The sequence below is a fragment of the Rhinoraja longicauda genome, chromosome 17, assembly GCF_053455715.1.
Source record: "Rhinoraja longicauda isolate Sanriku21f chromosome 17, sRhiLon1.1, whole genome shotgun sequence".
Classification (NCBI taxonomy): Eukaryota; Metazoa; Chordata; class Chondrichthyes; order Rajiformes; family Arhynchobatidae; genus Rhinoraja; species Rhinoraja longicauda.
In genome coordinates this window covers 39626341-39646218 of record NC_135969.1, presented here as the reverse complement: position 1 = coordinate 39646218, position 19878 = coordinate 39626341, and the positions used below count along the sequence as shown (strand labels likewise).

At 47.2% G+C, this 19878-nt stretch overlaps 1 protein-coding gene across 10 annotated transcripts in view; it reads right to left on the bottom strand.

The window, feature by feature from the left end:
• Positions 1-19878, bottom strand: part of magi1b (membrane associated guanylate kinase, WW and PDZ domain containing 1b) — a 369840-nt gene that overhangs the window by 156009 nt on the left and 193953 nt on the right. For all 10 annotated transcript variants that reach the window (XM_078414550.1, XM_078414547.1, XM_078414545.1 and 7 more), the window contains exon 2: positions 14202-14318. In XM_078414550.1, the coding sequence (XP_078270676.1) occupies positions 14202-14318 (117 nt within the window). The remainder of the gene's footprint in view (positions 1-14201; positions 14319-19878) is intronic.

The window sequence follows — 19878 nt, the reverse complement described above, 5'->3', positions numbered from 1 at the left end:
AGGACGCACACAATACATTTTAACATGAACATCCACTACAGTGACTCCTCCACATTCCTCACTGTGATAGAAGGTGAAAAAAAAGGATCGATTTTAATCATGTATTGTGTTTCTGCTAACTGGTTGGCACGCAACAAAAAGCTCTTCGCTGTACCTCGGTACATGTGACAATAAATTAAACTGAACTGAACTGAAGATAATCTCATCCCCTCTGCCTGCATGTGATCCATATCCTCTGCATAGAAACATAGAAAATAGGTGCAGGAGTAGGCCATTCGGCCCTTCGAGCCTGCATCGCCATTCAATATGATCATGGCTGATCATCCAACTCAGTATCCCGTACCTGCCTTCTCTCCATACCCCCTGATCCCTTTAGCCACAAGGGCCACATCTAACTCCCTCTTAAATATAGCCAATGAACTGGCCTCAACTACCTTCTGTGGCAGAGAATTCCACAGACGCACCACTCTCTGTGTGAAGAAATGTTTTCTCATCTCGGTCCTAAAAGACTTCCCCCTTATCCTTAAGCTGTGACCCCTGGTTCTGGACTCCCCCAACATCGGGAACAATCTTCCCGTATCTAGCTTCTCCAACCCCTTAAGAATTTTATATGTTTCTATAAGATCCCTCCTCAGTCTTCTAAATTCCAGTGAGTACAAGCCCAGTCTATCCAGTCTTTCTTCATATGAAAGTCCTGCCATCCCAGGGATCAATCTGGTGAACCTTCTCTGTACTCCCTCTAAGGCTAGAATGTCTTTCCTCAGATTAGGGAGGCACTGGGCCTCGCTGGAGTTTAGAAGGATGAGGGGGGACCTCATTGAATCTTACCGAATAGTGAAAGGCCTGATAGAGTGGATGGGGTGAAGATATCTCCACTAGTGGGGGAGTCTAGGACCAGAGCCCATAGTCTCCGAATTAAAGGACGTTCCTTTAGGAAGGAGATGAGAAGGAATTTCTTTGGTCAGAGGGTGGTGAATCTGTGGAACTCTTTGCCACAGAAGGCTGTGGAGGGCAAGTCAGTGGGTGTTAAGTCAGAGATAGACAGATTCTTGATTAGTGCAGGTGTCAAGAGTTATGGGGAGAAGGGAGGAGAATGGGGTTGAGAGGGAAAGATACAACAGCCATGGTTGAATGGTGGAGTGGACTTGATGGGCCGAATGACCTAATTCTGCTCCTATCACTTGTGAACTTGCTGCATGTCCATGTGCCCATCTGAAAGTCCCTTAAATGCCACTATTATTTCTGCCTCCAGCGCCACCATTGGCAGTGGGCTCCAGGCACCCCTAACTCCCTGTTTAAAAAAACTTGCCTTGCCGATCTCCATTAAACTTTGCCGTTCTCAATCCATGTTCTCCAGAGATGCTGCCTGACCTGCTGAGTTACTCCAGCACTTTTTGTTTCTGTTCAAGTTATGGGCCTCTGGTCTTCGACATTTGCACCCTGGGGAAAAAGGTTCTGACTGTCTACCCTGTCTATGCCTGTCATCATTTTACATACTTCTACCAGGTCTCCCCTCAACCTCTGATGTTCCAGAGAGAGCAATTCAAGCCTGACCAAGCACACTCCGTACAGCTAATACCAACAATCAGGCAACAATCTGGTAAACCTCTTCTGCACCCTCTCCAAAGCCCTCCACATCCTTCCTGTAATGGGGTGACCAGGACTTAGCCCCTCCCAAGGGGCAATATGAACCTGAGGGGCAACTCATTTCACTCAGAGGGTGGTGCTAATATGGGCGGCACGGTGGTGCAGCTAATGCCTTCCAGCGCCAGAGACCCGGTTCGATCGTGACTGCGGGCGCCGTCTGTACAGAGTTTGTACGTTCTCCCCGTGACCTGCGTGGGTTTTCTCTGAGATCTCCTATCTCCTCCCACACTCCAAAGACACACAGGTTTGTAGGTTAATTGGCTTGGAGTAAATGTAAAATTGTAGGGTAGCACTTATGTGCGGGGATCGCTGGCCGGCGCGGACTCAGTTGGCCGAAGGGCCTGTTTCCACGCTTCATCTCGAAACTAAAGTAAACTAAACTAAGGAGGTAGTTGGGGCAGGTACTATAACAATATTTGAAAGACACTTATAGACAATAGGTGCAGGAGGAGGCCATTCGGCCCTTCGAGCCAGCACCGCCATTCAATGTGATCATGGCTGATCATTCTCAATCAGTACCCCGTTCCTGCCTTCTCCCCATACCCCCTGACTCTGCTATCCTTAAGAGCTCTATCTAGCTCTCTCTTGAATGCATTCAGGATGCACTCTTGAATGCACTTGGTCAGGTATATGGAAAGGAAAGGTTTCGAGGGTTGTGGGACAAAACGCAGGCAATTGGGATGAGCTTAGATGGGGCCATCTTGGTCGGCATGGACACGATGGGCTGAAGGGCCTATTTCCATGCTGTACGATTCTATAACTCCAAGCACCTTGCTCGGCATGGACGAGATGGCCGGAAGGGCCTGTTTCCGTGCCGTACAACTCCACGATTCTGAGATTCCTCGGTCATGGATCATTAAGTTTGTGTGAATAAGGTTAGACCATTTTTAAAAGTTGTTAGAACTTGCATTGAAATCCAGAAGGACATGCAAATCCATGAAGCAGGCAGAAGCCAACATAATCCAGCACATTATACCGAGTTCGAACAAATAAAGTTGCACATTTGCCTTCAGGGAACTGGGGCAATTCTCAAATCTCCAAATCAAAGCAAGGAGGCAGATTCTGCCATTTGGTCCCTGCCAAAAATAACTTGCAAGGAACCAGCAGGCGATATGTAGAGCAATGTCGAACAGTAGGAGGCATGGAAAGCAATTTGGAAAGACTCCCAGAGCTATCAACAGAGGGATCTCAGTGTCAAGGAGTGAACGGCAGATGATGGTTTACATCGAATATAGACACAAAATGCTGGAGTAACTCAGCGGGATGGGCAGCATCCATGGATAGAAGGAATGGGAGACGTTTCAGGTGGAGACCCTTCTTCAGAAGGGTCTGATGAGGGGTCTCGACCCGACACGTCACCCATTCCTTCTATCCAGAGATGCTTTCAAGAGAGAGTTAGATTTAGTTCTTTGGGCTAACGGAATCAAAGGGTATGGGGAAAAATCAGGAACGGGGTTAATGATTTTGGATGATGAGCCATGACCATGTGGAATGGCGGTGCTGGCTCGAAGGGCCGAATGGCCTGCTCCTGCACCTATTTTCTATGTTTTCAATGTTTCTATGCTGCCTCTCCCACTGAGTTACTACAGCATTTTGTATTGATCTCAGTGTCAATCCTTACCGCTACCATACAAGCTGATCGAGAGGGTAAACTGAATTGCTGTACTAAATGAGGCCTCAGTTATCCAGTCCACTATTTCCTGACACATCAGATCTATTCCAAATTTTATAAATGTTAAAAGAAACAAACAAATATTGTTCCCCGTTACATTTTCATTGTGTTATATTTTCTTTGTTGTCAATAATCTAAAATCAGCACAAATGTAAATCTAAGCCAGTTATCACTCCAAAAACGACTCTCTTGAAAGACAGCGAAATGAATGTTAACAGAAGATTGCAGGACCTGCCCAGTAGGCCCAGTCCAGCCCGCCCGCCGCGGGTGGATCGAGGGCCCACGGGAACCCACCTGGAGGACCGGACCGGCTGTGGGAGGGAGCGGGGCTCGATGGGGGAGTGGGCCGCTGGAGGCCCTGCAGCAGCGTGGGGCCCGGCTGGACGGGGGAGTGGGCCGCTGGAGGCCCTGCAGCAGCCTGGGGCCCGGCTGGACGGGGGAGTGGGCCGCTGGAGTCCCTGCAGCAGCGTGGGGCCCAGCTGGACGGGGGAGTGGGCCGCTGGAGGCCCTGCAGCAGCCTGGAGCCCAGCTGGACGGGGGAGTGGGCCGCTGGAGGCCCTGCAGCAGCGTGGGGCCCGGCTGGACGGGGGAGTGGGCCGCTGGAAGCCCTGCAGCAGCCTGGGGCCCGGCTGGACGGGGGAGTGGGCCGCTGGAAGCCCTGCAGCAGCGTGGGGTCCGGCTGGACGGGGGAGTGGGCCGCTGGAAGCCCTGCAGCAGCCTGGGGCCCGGCTGGACGGGGGAGTGGGCCGCTGGAAGCCCTGCAGCAGCCTGGGGCCCGGCTGGACGGGGGAGTGGGCCGCTGGAGGCCTTACAGCAGCGTGGGGCCCGGCTGGACGGGGGAGTGGGCCGCTGGAGGCCCTGCAGCAGCCTGGGGCACGGCTGGGCCGGGCACCGCTCCAAGAGGCCTAGCACGTGGACCGCACGCGGCCTACAGCGGTGGAGCAGCGGCGGAGGACACCACGCCTGCAGTCGGCCAGACCGACCCTGCCACATCGCCATGACATTGTCAAGCTTGGAAAAGATTTACGAGGATGTTGCCAGGACTAGAGGGTGTGAGCTCTTGGGAGAGGTTGAGTAGGCCGGGTCTCTATTCCATGGAGCGCAGGGGGATGAGGGGTGATCTTATAGAGGGGTACAAGATCATGAGAGGAATAGATCGGGTAGACGCACAGAGTCTCGTGCCCAGAGTAGGGGAATCGAGGACCAGAGGACATAGGTTCATGGTGAAGGGGAAAAGATTTAGTAGGAATCCGAGGGATAACTTTCTCACACAAAGGGTGATGGGTGTATGGAACAAGCTGCCAGAGGAGGTAGTTGTGGCTGGGACTATCCCATTGTTAAAGCAATAGTTAGAAAGGTACATGGATAGGACAAGGTTTGGAGGAATATGGACCAAGCACAAGCATGTGGGATTAGGGTAGCTGGACATTGTTGGCCAGTGTGGGCGAGTTGGGCCAAAGTTTCCACACTGTATCACTCTATGACAACAGGCTTTCAGTCAGGTCAGATCTCCGGTTTCCTCCATCACTCCAAAGACGTACAGGTTTGTAGGTTAATTGGCTTCAGTAAAATTGTAAATTGTCCCTAGTGTGTGTCGGGTAGTGCAAGTGTGCGGGGATCGCTGGTCAGCACGGACTCAGCGGGCCAGAGGGCCTGGTTCCGGCCTACATCTCTAAACTAAACTAGACTACATTTTACTGGATTGAATTTATTTTCTAAGCCTGTGAATACCCAGAATGTTCAAAGACAACAGTATTGATAGATGGCAAAGCCTGAGGGCATGGCGAACTCATCTGTCAAAACATTTCTCGGGGTGGGAGCTGATGTTTTCAACTGGAAGGCCCAGTGGTGTGCAAGATCATGAACACGAGCTGGCAACAAGGAAACAGCTTCTCTTTCAGAGAAGGTAGACACAAAATGCTGGAGTAACTCAGCGGCTCAGGCAGCATCTCTAGAGAACATGGATAGGTGACGTTTCAATTCGGTGAAAGTGTTTTTGTCTTTGTTTTTTAGATTTAGAGATAGCATAGAAACATAGAAACATAGAAAATAGGTGCAGGAGTAGGCCATTCGGCCCATCGAGCCTGCGCCGCCATTCAATATGATCATGGCTGATCATCCAGCTCAGTAGCCTGTACCTGCCTTCTCTCCATACCCCCTGATCCCTTTAGCAAAAAGGGCCACATCTAACTCCCTCTTAAATATAGCCAATGAACTGGCCTCAACTACCTTCTGTGGCAGAGAATTCCACAGACTCACCACTCTCTGTGTGAAGAAATGTTTTCTCATCTCGGTCCTAAAAGACTTCCCCCTTATCCTTAAGCTGTGACCCCTGGTTCTGGACTTCCCCAACATCGGGAACAATCTTCCCGCATCTAGCCTCTCCAAACCCTTAAGAATCTTAAGAAATAACAGGCCCTTCGGCCTACCGAGTCCCTACCGACCAGCGATCCCCATACACTAGCACTACCCTACACACACTTGGGACAGGTTTTACCAAAGGCAATTAACCAAACCTACACGTCTTTGGAGTGTGGGAGGAGACCTGAGCACCCGGAGAAAACCCACACAGTCACAGGGAAAACGTACAAACTCTGTACAGACAGCACCCGTAGTCAGGATCAAACCCGGGTCTCTGGCGCTGTAAGGCAGCAACTCTACCGCTGCGCCACCGTGCCACCCCATAACTACCATGAAGTCGCCAAATAAATAGTATTTATCGTTGTTTTTGTATTTTTGCAATACGAGATTACATAAAAAGTACGTCAATCTATTCAAATGCACATCAAGTGTACACAAGTAAAGTGAGTCACAATTACATTGGAATACTTTGCAGGCTCGGAGAATCCTTAAAGGATTAATAAATCCAACACCAACAACTTGTGCCACTAAATTGCGAGCTGCAGTTCAACCCAAGGGAATGAATCTTTCTCTTTTCAGCTCTTGGTGCCCATATCCTCCACGAACAAGCCGATAAATAATTGCACCCTCTGAACCTTAATTAGATGCTATGTTCTCTTTGGATATGAAAATTATGAAATTTGCATTCATCTGCTCCAAATGAGATGAGATCACACACTCGCAGTGGTACATCAACTTCAACTATTTCCCTTTCATCTTGGAAATTAGGAAGGAATTGCCAAAACTCAGAAATTGCCCCAAATTTCCAATGGGAAAGAGAACAAAAAGCCTTCCCCGCCTGGACTATACTTGTCCAAATGCTCAATGTGTGGGAAGGAACTGCAGATGCTGGTTTAGACCGAAGGTAAACACAAAATGCTGGAGTAACTCAGCGGGACAGGCAGCATCTCTGGAAAGAAGGAATGGGTGACGTTTCGGGTCGAGACCCTCCTTCAGACCACAACGCACATTGGAGGGACAGCACGGTGGCGCAGCGGTAGAGTTGCTGCCTTAGACTGAATGCAGCGCCGGAGACTCAGGTTCGATCCTGACTACGGGCGCCGTCTGTACGGAGTTTGAACGTTCTCCCCGTGACCTGCGTGGGTTTTCTCCGAGATCTTCGGTTTCCTCCCACGCTCCAAAGACGTACAGGTTTGTAGGTTAATTGACTGGGTAAATGTAAAAATTGTCCCTAGTGTGTGTAGGAAAGAGTTAATGTGCGGGGATCGCTGGGCGGCGCGGACTCGGTGGGCCGAAGGGCCTGTTTCCACGCTATATCTCTAAATCTAAATCAAAATCTAAACCACATATTCCGCTTGGGCAACTTACAACCCAGCGGTATGAACATTGATTTCTTTAACTTTCCCTCTCTCTCTGTCCCTCCCTCATCCTAGTTCTCCAACTAGTTTCACTGCCCTCCTGATTAAATATCACTGATTGTACGCCTAGTGTACCTTCCCCTCAGCTAACAATGAACCATTCTACAATTCCTTGAAAACAATCCCCTTTGATATGTGTTTTCACACCTTGCCCTTCCATATCTGATATCTCCCTCTTCCCTGACTGTCTGAAGAAGGGTCTCGACCCGAAACGTCACCCATTCCTTCTCTCTCCAGAGATGCTGCTGAGTTATTCCAGTATTTTATGTCTACCTTCTGTCTAAATGCCCTGGCACACTAAGACAACAACATTGTACTGTATTTCTCTATGAATAAACTTTCTCACTCCTTAAATTCATTATCTAAGCATTTGGAGTACATTTTGATCTCATAAAGGCCAGTTTATCACAAAACAATAACAGATTTTAATGCTCCTGCACTGAATTGTTTGAAATGAATGCATTATCCCGGTTTCTATTACACATCGTTCCCTCTGTAATAGACAAACATGTTGATTACAGAACTAGGGCCCACAGTCTAAGAATAAAGGGGAAGCCATTTAAAACTCAGATGAGAAAAAACTTTTTCACCCAGAGAGTTGTGAATTTGTGGAATTCTCTGCCACAGAAGGCAGAGGAGGCCAATTCACTGGATGAGTTTAAAGTGTAGGAAAATAACTGCAGATGCTGGTACAAATCGAAGGTATCACAAAATGCTGGAGTAACTCAGCAAGTCAGGCAGCATCTCAGGAGAGAAGGAATGGGTGACGTTTCGGGTCGAGACCCTTCTTCAGACTGAAGAATGATGAGTTTAAAGGAGAGTCAGATAGATCTCTAGGGGCTAGAGGAATCAAGGGATATGGGGAGAAGGCAGGCACGGGTTACTGATTGTGGATGATCAGCCATGATCACAATGAATAGCGGTGCTGGCTCGAAGGGCCAAATGGCCTCCTCCTCCTGCACCTATTTTCTATGTTTCTATGCTTCTATCTCAACAGTACCTTTTAGCAGTTGTGACTTTGCTCCGTTATTTTCTTCTCATGGTTTACTTTATCTTCATTATTTAAATTTATCTTTCTGCTTAGTTTAGTTTAGTTGCTTAGAGATGCAGCGTGGACACAGGCCCTTCGGCCCATCGAGTCCGTGCCAACCAGCGATCGCTCGTTCACACGAGTTCTACCCTACACACACTGGGGGCAATTTACAGAAGCCAATTAACCTGCAAACCGGCACGTCTTTGGAACGTGGGAGGAAACCGGAGCACCCGGAGAAAACCCACGCGGGTCAAGGGGAGAACTTACAAACTCCGTACAAATAAGCACCTGTAGTCAGGATCAAACCTGGGTCTCTGGCACTGAGTGAATGAGTGAATGAATGAATGAATGAATGAATGAATGAATACCTTATTGTCACGTGTGACGAGTCACAGTGAAATTCTTTGCTTGCAAACCCAAGGTATTACAAATAGTCACCACATAAAGGGCCGCTCTGAATCTATCTTCAGTGTAAAGCAGCATCTGCTTTTCCTTCCTACACATCGAGCTGACACAACCGTTTCTATTTGTGTAAAAAAACACACGGTGGAAAGATCAATTTTGAATTGATCTAAAATAGACACAAAGTGCTGGAGTAACTCAGCGGGTCAGGCAGCATCCCAGGAGAGAAGAGAAAAGAACGGAGTACTGATTGAGAGTGATCAGCCATGATCACGTTGGCTCAAAGGGCCGAATGGCCTACTCCTGCACCTATTGTCTATTGTCTATTGACCCTTCACCAGACTGAGAGTCAGGGAGGGGGGAAACTAGCGCTATGAGTTTAGTTTAGTTTAGTTTACTTTAAAGATACAGCAAGGAAACAGGCCCTTCAGCCCAGCGGGTCCGTGCCGCCCAGCGATCCCCGCACACTAACACTATCCTACACACACTAGGGACAAGTTGCACATACACCAAGCCCATTAACCTATATCGTTTGGAGTGTGGGAGGAAACCGAAGATCTCGGAGAAAACCCACGCAGGTCACGGGGAGAACGTACAAACTCCGTACAGGCAAGCACACGTAGTCGGGATGGAACCCGGGTCTCTGGCGCTGCAAGCGCTGTGAGGCAGCAGCTCTACCGCCGCGCCACCGTGACCGCCACCGTAGAATTGATGTAATGGTCATTGCATATTGCATAATCCAAACCACACGGAACCAACAGTCAGTGTTTGAAGTGCAACCTTTGTCGTAAGATGGAGAATTTCAGCAGCCAAATGCTAAGTGAATTATTAATCAGTTAATCTGTTCTTATTTGCAGTGGCTAAGCGACTTGTGTTAAACAGGACAGTGGGGAACCTCTGTTCTTCCTACAATGGTGGCAAGGGGCCTTTTATGTCGACTTAAAATAACAGATTACATTTTAATTTAACATCTCAACTGTAAAATGGCTCTTCCAGCAATGCAACACACCCTCAAGTGTGAAGGAAGGAACTGCAGATGCTGGTTTACACCGAAGATAGACACAAAAGTGCTGGAGTAACTCATCACTCCCCCAATACCAAGATCATGGCTGATCTTTGACCCCATTCTCCTGCCAGAGATGCTGCCTATCCCCCCTACTCCAGCTTTTTGTGTCCATCTTCAAGAGGAAACACATTCTTGCCATAGAGGGAGTACAGAGAAGGTTCACCAGATTGATTCCTGGGATGGCAGGACTTTCATTTGAAGAAAGAATGGATCGACTCGGCTTGTGCTCGCTGGAATTTAGAAGATTGAGGGGGGATTTTATAGAAACTTATAAAATTCTTAAGGGGTTGGACAGGCTAGATGCAGGAAGATTGTTCCCGATGTTGGGGAAGTCCAGAACAAGGGGTCACAGTTTAAGGATAAGGGGGAGGTCTTTTAGAACCGAGATGAGAAAGTTTTTTTTCACACAGAGAGTGGTGAATCTGTGGAATTCTCTGCCACAGAAGGTCAAGTCAAGTCAAGTCAATTTTATTTGTATAGCACATTTAAAAACAACCCACGTTGACCAAAGTGCTGTACATCTGATTAGGTACTAAGGGGAAAAAAATGAAACATACAGTAGGATCTTAGTTGAGGCCAGTTCATTGGCTATATTTAAGAGGGAGTTAGATGTGGCCCTTGTGGCTAAAGGAATCAGGGGGTATGGAGAGAAGGCAGGTACAGGATACTGAGTTGGATGATCAGCCATGATCATATTGAATGGCGGTGCAGGCTCGAAGGACCGAATGGCCTACTCCTGCACCTATTTTCTATGTTTCTATGTTTCTAAGAGCATCAGTGCCAGGATTGTTGACCAGGGTTGTCGAGACCCTTCCTCAGCCTGAGAGCCCAAGGGGAGAGGGAGACAAAGGGACATAGAAGGGTAAGGTGTGAAAACAAAGGACAAAGCCAAACCCTCAGCCTTGCGTCGTCCCGAGTCAACATTCTACCTGAATAACCCCACATGCTCTATTTCATAAAGCAACAAACACAATGAGACAAATAATTGATAAGACGTAGGAGCAGAATTAGGCCATTCGGCCCATCGAGTCTACTCCGCCATTCGATCATGGCTGATCTTTGACCCCATTCTCCTGCCTTCTCCCCGTAACCTTGAACACACTTACCAGGCAAGTTACCCAATAACTTTTCTTGAAAATTCCATAGTTGAATTATTGTTTACATAAGTATGATTTTATTGATTCTTCAATGTATCCAGGATAAACCTTTCTTGTAAAAAGAGATAAAGTGCCAGAGTGACCCAGCGGGTCAGGCAGCATCTGTGGTGAAACACGGGTAGGTTCCGTCGATGATGCTGCCTGACCCGCTGAGTTACTCCAGCGACTCCGTGTCGCTTTTTTGTAAACACAAGTTCTGTGTTTCTCCAAGACTATTTCTGAAACAAGCCATTATCTGTGGGGGATGGTTCTTACGGCCAAGTTATTTGCCTGAGGATGCATAAACAACTGCATGGATTTCTATCACAACTTGCCCCATTTAGAGAAGGGGACGTGTGGGGGCAAGACTTTTACACAGAGGGTGGTGGGTGCACGGATCCCACTGCCAGGGGTATGGGTGGTGGAGGCAGATACGATAGTGGCATTCTTTTGGATAGGCACATGGTTGTGCAGTATTGATCAGGTGCAGGAAGATGAGATTAGATTATCTCGGCATCATGTTCAGCGCGGACATTGTGGGTCTAAAGGCCTGTTCCTGTGTTGTGCTGTTCTAAGTTCTAATTTGTTATTCAGGTGGCACTACATAATGTGGAAAAAAATGTGTGATTGGACCCGCTAAAGGTAGGAAACATGTTCCCAATGTTGGGGGAGTCCAGAACCAGGGGCCACAGTTTAAGAATAAAGGGTAGGCCATTTAGAACGGAGAAGAGGAAAAACTTTTTCACCCAGAGAGTTGTAAATGTGTGGAATTCAATGCCTCAGAAGGCAGTGGAGGCCAATTCACTTGATGTATTCAAGAGAGAGTTAGATACAGCTCTTAGGGCTAATGGAATCAAGAGATATGGGGAGAAAGCAGGAACGGGGTACTGATTCTGGATCAGCCATGATCATATTGAATGGTGGTGCTGGCTCAAAGGGCTGAATGGCCTACTCCTACACCTATTTTCTATGTTTTTGTGTGTTTTCAAAGGGTTTTTAGTAGAACGTATCTGAAACAAATATTCCAGCCTTAGCAAATCGATTTACTTTAGACTTTAAAGATACAGCGCGGAAATAGGCCCTTCGGCCCACCAATTCCGTGCTGACCAGCGATCACACTTAGGCTAGCACTATCCTACACACTCGGGAGCATTCACAATTTTACTGTAGCCAATTAACCTGCAAACACGCACGTCTTTAGAGTGTGGGAGGAAACCGTAGCACACAGAGAAAACCCACGCGGTCACAGAGAACGTACAAAATCCATTTGAACAGCATCCTTGGTCAGGATCGAACCCAGGTCTCCGGCGCAGAAAAGCAGCAACTCCTCAGCTGCGCCACCGTGCCGCCCGAAATCATCACAATTATTTAGAATCAATAGACAATAGTCAATAGTTGCAGGAGTAGGCCATTCGGCCCTTCGAGCCAGCACGGCCATTCACTGTGATCATGGCTGATCATTCTCAATCAGTACCCCGTTCTTGCCTTCTCCCCATACCCCCTGACTCCGCTATCATTAAGAGCTCTATCTAGCTCTCTCTTGAATGCATTCAGAGAATTGGCCTCCACTGCCTTCTGAGGCAGAGAATTCCACAGATTTACAACTCTCTGACTGAAAATGTTTTTCCTCATCTCCATTCTAAATGGCCTACCCCTTATTCTTAAACTGTGGCCCCTGGTTCTGGACTCCCTCAACATTGGGAACATGTTTTCTGTCTTTAGCAGGTCCAATCGAACATTTTTCCTGCATCGAGCCTGTCCAATCCCTTAAGAATTGTATTTGTTTCTATAATATCCCCTCTCATCCTTCTAAATCCCAGTGAATATAAGCCTAGTCGATCCATTTCTAGTGAATATAAGCCTAGTCGATCCATTTCTAGTGAATGCAAGCCTAGTCGATCCATTTCTAGTGAATGCAAGCCTTGTCGATCCATTTACACAGTTAACAGATACTGTTTTATGTCACGTTCCTGGTCAAGTATTTGACCTCACCATTTCCTCCACAATACATCATCCGTCACACTTAATGAATCCTCTGCCTTTTGCAGATTGTGTACCCTTCTCCAACGATGGCCGCTTGCATCTTTGTCTCATCTGCAAAATTATATCTCATGCATCTCGCACTTGCTTACAATCAAGCCAGAAATACAGGAATATCTGCAGCAATGAATCACTGATCCAAGTGCCAAGACCTTGCCTATTGCCAACAGTTTGCTAATCTGAAACTGTGTTTGATTTTGTCTTTTTTATCAATCCTGGCTCATACACCATGTGTCTTTATTTTTACTGAACAGTGTTCCCTGTGTCACTTTATAGTCTTTGCAAATTCCAAATACGCTTCATCCAGCGTCTTCCCCCCTTATCCGTGCTCCCATCACCTTCTCCATTTTCTTTTCCTTCATAAAACCATCCTTATATAGGAGTTTGTCATGGCATCATAGTCAGTACAGACATAGAGGGCCGAAGGGCCTATTCCTGTGCTGTTTCATGTTCTTACCACACCTGATGGATACCATAATTTATCAAGGCGGCACAGCGGTAGAGCTGCTGCCCCAGAGCGCCAGAGGCCCGGGTTCGATCCTGACCTCAGGTGCTGTCTGTGTGGAGTTTGCACGTCCCCCCTGTGGCTGCCTGGGTTTCCTTCTGTTTCCTCCCACATCCCACAGACATGCAGGTGTGTAGGTGAATTGGCCCACTGTAAATTGTCCCTGGTGTGCAGGGAGTGGATGCAAAAGTGAGATAACATGGAACGAGTGTAAGCTGGTGATCGATGGTGGGCGGGCCGAAGGGCCTGCTTCCAAGCTATATCTTTCAACCAATCAATCACTTCTGAATAATGAAATTGTGCCCTTTTCTTGATGACTGACATCAGTAGCTAATTGCACCGTAACTCCTGATTTTCTCTCTCTGTCCACACTCTGGATTAGATGCTAGCTGACATGCTGAGTTACTCCAGTATTTTGTGCCCTTATAAGTCCAATCCTTTCCCTACTAAAAAGATGCATTACAAAGGCCTAGTTGTCTCCAAACTGCAGCAAACTATCAATGTCAGTATGATCAAGCCCAGATTGATTAAGTTAAGTGTGGGAAGGAACTGCAGGTGCTGGTTTAAACCAAAGATAAACACAAAAAGCTGGAGTAACTCGGCGGGTCAGACAGCCAGCATCTCTGGAGAAAAGGAATAGGTGGCGTTTCGGGTCGAGACCCTTCAGTCTCAGTCTGAAGAAGGGTCTCGACCCGAAACGGCACCTGTTCCTTTTCTCCAGAGATGCCGCCTGTCTGACCCGCTGAGTTACTCCAGCTTTTTGTGTTGGTCTTTAATTTAATAAATAGTATGCATGAGTGTGAAACAACATTAATTAAAACAAATTGTCACAAATGGACACCAGGAAGAACCAAAGCCCACACAGTTCTCCAGGTGGGCGAATCGTAATAAAACTCACGCGGCTTCTCAAGTTATACGTACAAGGCACGGCGTATCGATAGAGGTTGTCCCGTATCGTCTGCTGTAGCTCGTGGTCTGGTGAACCTTTCTGAAACCTCTGGTTGAGGTAGTGTCGCAGGTCCTTGTTCAGTTTATTTCCTGCAATGAAATTTTAAAAACTCACGTTAGGAACAAGGAACTGCTGGTTTGCCACAAAGAAAAAAGACACAGAGTGCTGGAGTAACTCAGAGGGTCAGGCAACGTCTCTGGAGAATGGGCCCCGGCTTGAAACGGCACCTGTCCGTGTTCTCCAGAGATGCTGCCTAACCCGCTGAGTTACTCCAGCACTCTGTGTCCTTCATTGAGAAGCGTTTGATGGTCAGTGGTAAGACACAAAAGGACACAGAGTGCTGGAGTAACTCAGCTGGTCAGGCAGCATCTCTGGAGAACATGGATAGGTGGTGTTTCAATAGACAATAGACAATAGGTGCAGGAGGAGGCCATTCGGCCCTTCGAGCCAGCACCGCCATTCAATGTGATCATGGCTGATCATTCTCAATCAGTACCCCGTTCCTGCCTTCTCCCCATTACCCCCTGACTCCGCTATCCTTAAGAGCTCTATCCAGCTCTCTCTTGAATGCATTCAGAGAATTGGCCTCCACTGCCTTCTGAGGCAGAGAATTCCACAGATTCACAACTCTCTGACTGAAAAAGTTTTTCCTCATCTCAGTTCTAAATGGTTTACCCCTTATTCTTAAATTGTGGCCCCTTGTTCTGGACTCCCCCAACATTGGGAACATGTTCCCTGCCTCTAACATGTCCAACCCCTTCACAGAGTGCTGGAGTAACTCAGCAGGTCAGGCAGCATCTCTGGAGAACATGGGTAGGTGGTGTTTCACAGAGTGCTGGAGTAACTCAGCTGATTAGGCAGCATCTCTGGAGAACATGGACAGGTGGTGTTTTTCCAGCCAGGACCCTTCTTCAGACTCAAGTTAGTTGAACTCACTATTTCCACTTACTGAAGACAGTGAGAGAAGGTTAATCATATCGTAGCCTATGAAAGAACTAAATAAAAAGTATTTTGCTCTCATTGCCAAGAGATGGGTACTCTGTGCATGACAATATTAGGGATGAAAAAAGAGATAAGATTTAATCAACGGGTGACTGAAGGAATTGTAGATGCCAAAGTCTTCAATAAAACACAAAGTGCTGGAGGAACTCAGCAGGTCAGGCAGCATCTCTGAAGGGTATGGATGTCGGAACATTGCCAAAGAGCTAGAGAGCAGCGGGATTCACAGAGGGGGGGCAGTGAGAATGATTCTCACACACCTCCCATCAGAGAGAGAGGAGGAGAAACTTTTCAAAGTGGGCATCCTTTGAGTCCATGCCCTCCAGGGATGCTGGCTGACCTGCTGAGTTACTCCAGCACTTTGAATTTTAAAATTTGGATAAGCCGATATTAGAAAATCATAACTATATTTTATTTAAATCACATGGTGTGATAACTGCACAGTCGGACGCCTTTGATGATATTAATGTTATTCAATGAACAATGAAGAGTAATGCTAATTTCAATAATTACATTCATAGCGCTTGGCTTGCATGTTAACCTTTAGCTTAGAGATACAGCGTGGAAACAGGCCCTTCAGCCCACCGAGTCCGCGCCGACCAGCTCCGTATACTAGTTCTATCCAACACACGAGGGACAATTTACAGAAGCCAATTAACCCTCAAACCTGCACGTCTTTGGAGTGTGGGAGAACCCGGAGAAAACCCACGTGGTCACGGGGAGAACGTACAAACTCCATACAGACAGCACTGTGGTCAGGATCGAACCCGGGTCTCTGGCACTGTAAGGCAGAAACTCTACCGCTGCGCCACCGTGCCGCCCAAACCTGCATCCTTCCAATTAATAAAAACTCAGATTTCCGCCACCATTTTGTGTTTTGCTCAAGATTCCAGCATCTGCAGTTCCTTGTACCTCCTTCCCCTTGATTGCATTTATTCTGCTCCTGCAATCGGAACTTTCTGGATCATTAGTTGCTCTACAGCTGAATGCAATCGTGACAGAGAACAAAAAGACTCCACCTCGGTCGCTCAGCGTCGGCAGGAACTGCAGGTGCCGGTTTACACCGAAGATAGACACAAAATGCCGGAGTAACTCAGCGGGACAGGCAGCATCTCTGGAGAGAAGGAATGGCCGACGCTCACACTGAAGAAGGGTCTTGACCCGAAACATCACCCATTCCTTCTCTCCAGAGATGCTGCCTGTCCCGCTGAGTTACTCCAGCATTTTGTGTCTGACTTCAATTGCTGGCGTGTATCTGCTTGCTGGAGATCTTGATCGATTTCCTCTCTTGTTTCCAGGACATCAGCCAAAAGAATTTGAAAATGCAAAACAGAAAACTATAAGGTGAACACAATGAAAAAAAAATTCTGATGCTGGAAATTTTCAAAGTACCAGAAAATGTGAGAAATGTTCACATCTGCAGTGGTCATCGATCTTTCGTTTCCTCTCATAAGGTCATAAGTCACAAGTGATAGTAGAATTAGGCCATTCGGCCCATCAAGTCTACTCCACCATTCAATCATGGCTGATCTATCTCTACCTCCTAACTCCATTCTCCTGCCTTCTCCCCATAACCTCTGACACCCGTACTAATCAAGAACCTATCTATCTATCTCTGCCTTAAAAATATCCATTGACTTGGCCTCCACAGCCCTCTGTGGCAAAGAATTCCACAGATTCACCACCCTCTGACTAGACATTTCTCTTCATCAACTTCCTAAAAGAATGACCTTTAATTCTGAGACTGTGACCTCTAGTCCTAGACTCTCCCACTAGTGGAAACATCCTCTCCACATCCACTCTATCCAAGCCTTTCACTATTCTGTATGTTTCAATGAGGTCCCCTTAGACGCTGTCTGATCTGCTGAGTTTTACAAAAAGGCAAGTGATTGATTGAATGACTAACCAAAAGATACAGCATGGAAACAGGCCCTTCAGCCCACCGAGTCCATGCTGACCATCCATCACCCATTCACACTAGTTCTATGCTATCCCACTTTTGCATAGACTCCTTGTAAACTAGGGATGACTTACAAGGATCAATTAGCCTATAAACCCACACAGCTTTGAAACACGGGGGGAAACCGGAGCATCTCAGAGAGAACGTGCAAACTCCACACAGGCAGCAGCTGAGGTCAGATTCAAACCCGGGTCTCTTGAACTGTGAGGCAGCAGCTCTACCAGATGCAATACGTTTCTAAATCCAAAGATCAGATAGCTACATTAAAAATCTTATCCCTGCGTTTATTATTCCTATTGAGGGAGTGCAGCGTACGTTCACCAGGTTCATTCCCGGGATGGCGGGACTGACGTATGATGAAGGAATGGGTCCACTGGGCTTGTATTCACTGGAATTTAGAAGGATGAGGGGGGATCGCATAGAAACATATAAAATTCCTAAAATTCAGTCTGAGTCTGAAGAAGGATCTCGACCCGAAATGTCACCCATTCCATCTCTCCAGAGATGCTGTCTGACCCGCTGAGTTACCCCAGCATTTTGTGTCCATCTAAAATCCTTAAAGGATTGGACAGGCTAGATGCAGGAAATATGTTCCCGATGTTGGGGGAGTCCACAGTTTAAGAATCAGGGGTTGGTCATTTAGGACTGAGATGAGGAAAAACCTTTTCACCCAGAGTTGTGAATCTGTGGAATTCTCTGCCTCAGAAGGCAGTGGAGGCCAATTTGTCTATGTTTCTGTGTGCATTTCCTACCTATGAAACTTAATTTGCTGTTGGCAAGTTTTTTCATTTGGCAAATTCCATATTTATATTTGTAATGTAAATTGTATTACAGCAACTATTCACGTTGTCATTAGATCCGACCAGAAACAAAAAGCATTATTTCGGCTTTGCGTCTGAAAGCCAGCATCCTTTGTGAGAGAGGTAGGAACTCCCTCGCACTCTCTCACCACCTACTAAACCAAGGTATTACAAGAAATAAAAGCAGACCGTGAAAGTAAACCCGGGATTGAATTACTTTGGTTCATTAGAGCCGAATTAAAAAACCTGCTCTCATAACATTTTGCCAAACATAATTGGTCAGGAAGTGATCGTGCTACAGATGGAGCAGGTGATTAGAGTCCTAGACTCTAACACAGCGTGGAAACAGGCCCTTCGGCCCAACTTGCCCATGCCGGCCAACATGTCCCATCTTTTGCCAGAGGGCGGTGAATCTGTGGAATTCATTGCACAGAAGGCTGTGGAGATTTTTAAGGCAGGGGTAGATAGATTCTTGATTAGTACAGATGTCAGAGGTTATGGAGAGAAGGCAGGAGAATGGAGTTAGGAGGGAGAGATAGATCAGCCATGGTTGAATGGCGGAGTAGACTTAATGGGCCGAATGCCCTAATTCTACTCCTATCTGTTATGACCTTTTGACCTTATGATCTACACTAGTCACACTTGTCTGCGTTTGGCCCGTATCCCTCCAAACATGTCCTATGCATGTACCTGTCTAAATGTTTCTTAAACATTGCGATAGTACCTGCCTTAACTATCCCCACCGGCACCTCGTTCTATACGGCCACCACACTTTGTGCAAAAAAGTTACCCCTCAGGTTCCGATTAAATCTATCCCCGATCATCTTAAATCATATCCTGTGGTTCTCGATTCCCCCACTCTGGGCAAGAGACTCTGTGCAATTGTATGCCTTGTCACCTTTCCCCAGCTAACAATAATCTATTCTGCATTTTCCTTGACCTTCATCACCTTTGATCTCTTGTTATCACACCTTAACTTTCACTCTCTCTCTAGTTTCCCTTCTCCCCTGCTCTCAGTCTGAAGAAGGGTCTCGACCCGAAACGTCACCCATTCCTTCTCTCCAGAGATGCTGCCTGCCCCGCTGGGTTACTCCGGCATTTTGTGTCTATCTGCGAACTGTAGGGGGGTTGTTTTGTACAGAGTCAGGCATGATTACAGCCGTCCAACGTGGATGCTTTATGCTGTTGCATGTTCTGCCCTCCCACAAATGGTAATCAGCCCTTACAATTTTCCCAACACACAGCGTGGGAAATGAAATGCTTCTATTGTTACAGAGCAGTCTGGAATCAGATTATTCCCCCTATTCAGACTGTCCCAGCGCTCATTGTAATTAAAACACAGCCACCATATTTGAAGGCTTTGTTGCTTACAATTCTTATATTTCCACCGCGTATCTCAAATATAATTGTCTTTCAAACCATTTAAAAATCCTGCCGGCATTTATTTGCTGCAGCTCCAAAGTATAATGGCAGAGGCAGAGAGACCTGGTAATCATGTTATTGAGATGCTCTACCAGTTAATCCATGTTAGCACACGCATGTGGACCTTTAGGTTTAGAGGTCCACGCCGACCAGTACACTAGTCCTATCCTACACACACTAGGGACAATTTACAGAAGCCAAATGAACCTACAAACTTGTGTGTCTTTGGAGTACGGGAGGAAACCGGAGCGTTCGGGGAGAACGTACAAACTCCGTACAGACAGCACCCGTAGTCGGGATGGAACCCGGGTCTCTGGCGCTGTGAGGCAGTGGCTCTGCCCCTGCGCCACCGTGTCGCCTTGTGCCATTGTGTCGCCTAAACCCGCATCCTTCCTTTTGAAGAGGGTGTCTCGACCCGAAACGTCACCCATTCCTTCTCTCCCGAGATGCTGCCTGACCCGCTGAGTT